Source organism: Hyaena hyaena, unplaced genomic scaffold, assembly GCF_003009895.1.
Source record: "Hyaena hyaena isolate Hyena2069 unplaced genomic scaffold, ASM300989v1 scaffold_217, whole genome shotgun sequence".
Taxonomy (NCBI): Eukaryota; Metazoa; Chordata; class Mammalia; order Carnivora; family Hyaenidae; genus Hyaena; species Hyaena hyaena.
Genome location: NW_024080849.1, coordinates 1,278,166 through 1,284,165, shown reverse-complemented (window position 1 = coordinate 1,284,165; position 6,000 = coordinate 1,278,166). Strand labels below are relative to the sequence as shown.

Genomic DNA, 6,000 nt, shown 5'->3' with positions numbered 1-6,000 from the left:
CCTCGTGCCGGGCGCCTCCCTCCCTCCCCCACCACCTGCTGGCCGCCCCCTGCCAGCTGCCCCTCTCCCCCCGCCGCGTGCCGGGCGCCCCCTCCCAGCCCCCCGGGCCCCCTGACCTGGCTGCAGCACCCTGATCTCCAGCAGGTTGGAGGTCCGCTCCGCCAGGCGCGTCCACGTGTTGTTGTACTCCCGGCGCCACAGCTCGGCCACACACTGGTACTTGCCCGCCTCCGTGTCGCTGGCTCGGCTGATGCTCAGGCGCACGTTGTTGCTGGCCTCGGCCTTCTCGATGGCCGTTCGGGTCCGGAAGCTGGAGGACCTGTCCCCCCACTGGACCCCTCCGTCCCGGGTGAAGGTCACCAGGTCATGAAACTCGATGGTGCCAACTGGCTGGAACCGCCACGTCACGGACACGGGGACCCGGGCCGGGTAATGGGGCTTGATGATGCACTGCAGGTCAAAGGAGTCGCTGTAGGTGACGCCCGGCGTGCGGGAGATGGCCGTGACCGCGAAGCCCATTTCTGGAGAGAGAGCAGAGAGACTCCGGCTGGGGGAACCGCTAGGATTTCTCAGGGCAGTGCGGTGGGGGGGGGGGGGCGCCTCCGGCACAGCCCGCGGGACAGAACGAGGCTCTGCGTCTCTCTGAGCTCGCACTGGAGCCCACAAGATCACAAGACCCCACACACGGAGGCCAATTCTGCTTGGCAAACCCTTTCCGGTGAAGCCTTCCGGTGGATCCGCCTCCCAGCAGCCCCTCCCACGGACTGGGGATACCTAGGCAGAGCTCTTCCTACACATTTTGGGACTTCATGCTGAAACAGAAGAAAGAAGCCCCCAGGTCAAGGACATCAAGGTGGACACAGCCCCCGAGCCCTGGTCCGTGTGGCCTGCAGGGCACCGGGACTAGACCAGGGGAGGCAGAGGGAGCACCTGTCGCCTGTTCCCCGGGCCAGGCAGTACCCGCCTGCCATCCCTCTTCCACCTTCTCTGTGGACCGCAGGGAAGATGGGCAGTGAGGCACCCACAGCAGGTGGCCTGACCTTGAGCAGGTAGGACTGCAGAAGCAGCAAGCCACGGGCTCTGTCAATACCCTTCCTGACGGCAGCAGGCTGATCCCTGATACCGACTCAGCGGGGGTCATCTGAGCTCCTCCACCATGAAACACTACTCATTAATACGTGGGTTATGACCATAAGACTGGGAACAGCCAGTGTTTGCTGAGCGCTGTGTGCCAGGCGCGGGGCCAACCGCTGTGCTTCTGCCACTCGTCACTGCAGCCTCCAAATGATCTCACAGGACAAGAAGGCGTCTCACCCATTTCTTACAAACAAGGAAGGGCCCAGAGAGGGTAAATAAATTGCCCACAATCAAGCGGCTAGGAAATGGCAGGGTTGGGGGGTCTCGTCAGATGGTTTTACCCACAGGAAGTGGTTCAAGGCACAGACCCCAGCGCCAGATGCCCGACTTTGGTCTTTGTAGGCTGTGTGACAGTGAACAAGTTACTTCACTTCTCTCTGCCTCAATTTCCCCATCTGTAAAATGGGTCCTTATGAAGATTAAGGGAGTTAATATTCGCCAATGTATTTGGATGATTAACATTTGCAACACGTTAGGAATGGGATAGGACCTGGCCCATGCTGTATTTTGCTGACTACATAAAGGAACAAAGGAGACACAAAGGAAAGTACTTTGAAATCTGTAGGTAAAAGACTATGCACAGAATGCATCTTTTGGCTGTAGGTAAGGAGGTGAATTCAGCAAATAAGTAGAAATAATTTGCTGAAAACTGGATCTCCAGTTTGGACTTCCATGAGCTTCTTTATGTATCCTTATTAAAAAAAAAAAATCAAGACCCAGAGACCCATCCTTAAACGTTAAGTAGTTGTGATGGTCACTTGTGCCCCTGTGTGCAGACTATGTGGCAAGACAGGACACAGGACCTTAGGGATGGGACACGCCCTAGGGGTTCCTGGCCCCAACATCCAACGATGTCATCCAAAGCAGAGAGAGCTTCTCCAAGCAAATGACTGCGTCTAGCCTGAAAGGCCTCAATCACGGTGCACAGAGCATCCCATTCACTCTAACCACACGGTCCTAACGGCCCACGTGTGGTTGGAGGGTGTCCCGCCTGGGCACCTGCTGACAGTGACCTGATCCCACCTGCATGAAAACGCATGTGTGTCGCTATGTAGACTGAAAGGCAACCTGACCCCCATGTTGCCCCCCACTCCTCCCTGCCATCCCCTCCTTGGGCCACCCTAATCTCAGCCTTGGCCAGAGGCACCCCAGGGGTTGAAAACAGGTAGGCAGAGCCAAGCCCCAGGATCCCAGGTAAGAGCCCTTGGTGACCCTGACTACGGGAACCACAGACATATGGTGAGTATGACAGACGTCAGGGGGATAACCTGAGAGATTGTGACTACTCCTTGGACATTCCTAACCTTGTAGGGTGGGGAAAATGACCGTTGCTGGACATCCAGGGATCTCCAAAGGTCCATGCTGGTGCTGAGCACAGGTCTGGGGACTGAGCTCATTGGCGAACTCACCACTGGACCAAGTTTCTAAAGCCAGAAAGCTGAACAATGCGATTACGGCAAGGAGCAGGCCAACCTTTGGGATTAAGCTTTCAGAACAAAAAGTGTAACTCTAATCTCGGATGGGGAGCATAGAGCACCGTGTTGAGGGGCTGCATCCTTACTGGGGTGTACCTAAAAACGTCACCAACTCTAGCTAGGAGGCTGGTGGGCAACGTGGTCCCAGGGAGTGGGACACACAGTCACTGAGGACAAGATGTCACAGCTGCCCTGATAAACAGGAAGACCTAACATGATAACAGGTAGCAGACTGGCCTCTTAAAATTTAATCTCCTGATTATATTGGGCGGATAAATGCTGATAGAAGCCTCCTTAACTACCCCCGTGCGAAGCAAATCTAATTCTCTGGTTTTAGCAAATCTCAAGATATCTTTTAATTTCATGCTAACAAGAAGGTGGCTTTCCTAAGGGTGGGGCCTTGTAGAGGAAGAGATAAAAGCACAGGCTTGGGGGGAGGGGGGACAATGGAGAGAGATCCCTGACCTCCCCAGTTCAGACTGCAGGTCCGTCCTTTAGAAGCTGTGGCCCTGGGCAAACTAGTTAACCTGTCTCCCTCAGGCTCCTGGTAAAATCAAAGTGCTGAGCTCTTGGTTAGGTGAGAATTCAAAGGGGACAATTAAGCTCAAGTGCTTAGCATGAACATAGTAAATGCTAAGTAAAAGGGGTTTTCTTCCCTCTGCTCTGGCCTTTTGAGGAGGACTGAGCTCCTAGGCTGCAGGGCAGGAGAGCCTGGGGGGGGGGGGGGGAACAGGCGAGAGAGGTTCTGATTTTTCATGCCAGTATTGGCAGGGACCACGGTCCCCCACCCTGGGGCCACTGCTCCTGCTGGGTGGCCTCACTCCGAAGCCAGAATTCTTGGAACGTGACTCCTACCATGCAGACCTGACCCAGGAAGAGTGACCACCGCTAGCCGTCAGCAGGCCCCCAGGGGCCCCACCGTGCACCACTGGCCCTGCCAACCCTACCTGCACTTCCGTACACGGTCCCTTCAACTAAACCCTCTGGAAGGGGCCATCTGTTTCCTGCCAGGACTCTTGACAAAAGCCAGGGCAGGGCACTTGAGGCAGGAGCCGTCTCCCTACAGTCCCACGCCGGGCGCCTCCTTACCGAGAGCCGTGATGGCGACGGGGGTGCTGGCCCGGCGCTCCCCCACGATCTGCCACTCGCCGTCCACTGCCCGCACCCACTCGGTCACGTGGCACTCGTACTGGCCCTCGTCCTCCTTCCGGCTGTGGAAGATGGCCAGGCTGAACAAGCCAGGCTGCACCTGCTCCATCTGGACGCCCCCGAAGCTGCCGCGCTCCCAGTAGGCCGCGCCCGGCTGCACGGTGCCGTCGCGGTCCAGCCACATGATGTTGCTGCGACGGTTCTGCCTGTCCACGAGCTGCCAGATGACGGAGAAGCGGCCCTGCGGCCGGCCCGCCGTGCGGACGCTGCAGGAGAAGTGCAGGCTTTCCCCCTCGAGGATGACGCTGGCGTTGCTCGCCACCTCCACGGAGACGCTGCTCTCTGGGAAGAGGGAGAGAGTGCTGCGCTGGGGCGCTGGGGTCCCTACCGCCCCTGCCCCCCACGGGTGAAGGAGGACGGGTGCGGACGTCACGCTAGGCAGGTGCGCTTCACCTTGGAGGAGAAAAAGCTCCCTGACACTTGCCGCGGCGAGCCCTGGCTGCCTCTGGGCACTGCTCCCCACGACCTTAGGAGGCCCCCCATAGCCTCGGAGGCCCTTTGCGGGGGACCAACATGACGATACTGAGGGTCTAAGACCCGAGACTGAATCAGAACCTCCGAAATACCACACAGTGACGTTCCACTCAGGACGTAAAGCCACGCATCAGGTCATCTGTTCAGCTGGGGGTCGAGGATTTTGCAGCTTGGAATTTCGGGAAGTTGAGGAACTCAGAAATTTCTCCGTCACCTCCATCTTCCCGCCGTTCCTTGCAGACAGATAACGGCCCTCCACCCCGCCGCCCACATTCAGCCCTGGTTCTGCTACCCTGACCCTAAAACATCCTGCCAATCAGTTTTGGCTAAGGATTCCACTCTCTCTGATCCTTTGCTAGTCCCTGAGCTCTGAGGGCACTGGATCGAATTATTCAAGATTTACATGCCTTCTTCTACAACACAGGGATGCTGTGGTCCCTGCTGTGCAGTTTTTTTTTTTTACAGATTACAAAGTTAACAAGACAATGCGATCCATCACCTGACACATAGCAGGTTTTAGAAAACTCGTCACTGGTGATCATGATGAACTTTCCTATTCCAAATAACTTTTGTTTTTATAAACACCACGGTGGTCTAACCTGCCTTCACCATGCGTACGTTATTTTGTAGGACTATCTACGTGAAGTTAAAAAAAAAAACCAAGTATTAAAAAATGCAAAGCGTCATAATTAATTTGGCTTCAATTTCCCAGGTACCACTCACATGAAACACAACAATTTAAAAGTAATCAATTAAGTCAAATCCCCGATTAAGAGGCATACCCGATTATTGAGGGGGGCGGGGTCACACACACAGACACCCACCCACCCACCCACAACCATGCATTTGAATCAGTCTTTGCTCCCCTGTATTTCCCCCCACAGGCAGAAACAGACAGAAACAGACAGAGACGAGCCCCGAGCCCCAGCAGGTAGCTTCTGTTAGGGTGAGGATGCCTGTACCGACTGTAGGTTGGCTTCTTTCAGGTGAGACATAGGTCTGGGCAGGGTCCGAGTTCCCCAGGGGGCAGCCTTCCCAGGAGCCGTACCAGGATGGCTTACAGAGACGACAGGCTCCTGGTTAGCCACCAGCTACGGCACTCAGTGGCTCAAAGTGTGGATTTGGAGGTCGGGCAGCCCCGACAGTCTGGGGCTCGAGGCCGAATGTACTGCTTCCTAACTCTGGGATCTTGGGGTTCTTCCTTAACCTACCCACACTTCCTTTTCCCACGTGCAAAATGGAGACACACAGCGTTCCTACTTCTTGGGGCCATAGAACCGACAATGCTGGAGAGGGTAGTTATTTGTCACCATCGTCATTATTCATACTTGCTCTTCAGGCTAAAGACTCAACCCCAGCATTGTCATTCCATGTGGGGCATCAAAGGACAACTCCGGGGGCGCCTGGGGGTTCAGTCGGTTGAGCGTCCCTCTTGGGCTCAGGTCATGATCTCACAGCTCCTGAGTTCGAGCCCCGCGTGGGGCTCTGTGTTGACAGCTCAGAGCCTGGAGCCTGCTTCAGATTCTCTCTCTCTCTCTCTCTCTCTCTCTCTGCCCTTCTCCCACTCGCAATCTCTCTCTCAAAAATAAATAAATCATAAAAAAAAAAAAAAGAACAACTCCAGCATCAGGGAATGGAAATCTCTCTGTCTCAAGCAGAGGAATGACTTGCAGGGTTTCCCTGCCATTCCCCACCACCACCCCGG

The 6,000-nt window shown here is 55.7% G+C and overlaps 1 protein-coding gene across 3 annotated transcripts in view; it reads right to left on the bottom strand.

The window, feature by feature from the left end:
- Positions 1-6,000, bottom strand: part of IGSF3 (immunoglobulin superfamily member 3) — a 93,892-nt gene that overhangs the window by 23,906 nt on the left and 63,986 nt on the right. For all 3 annotated transcript variants that reach the window (XM_039242728.1, XM_039242730.1, XM_039242729.1), the window contains 2 exons: positions 3,702-4,103; positions 117-521 (listed from right to left, as the gene is read on the bottom strand). In XM_039242728.1, coding sequence (XP_039098659.1) covers positions 117-521; positions 3,702-4,103 — 807 coding nt within the window. The remainder of the gene's footprint in view (positions 1-116; positions 522-3,701; positions 4,104-6,000) is intronic.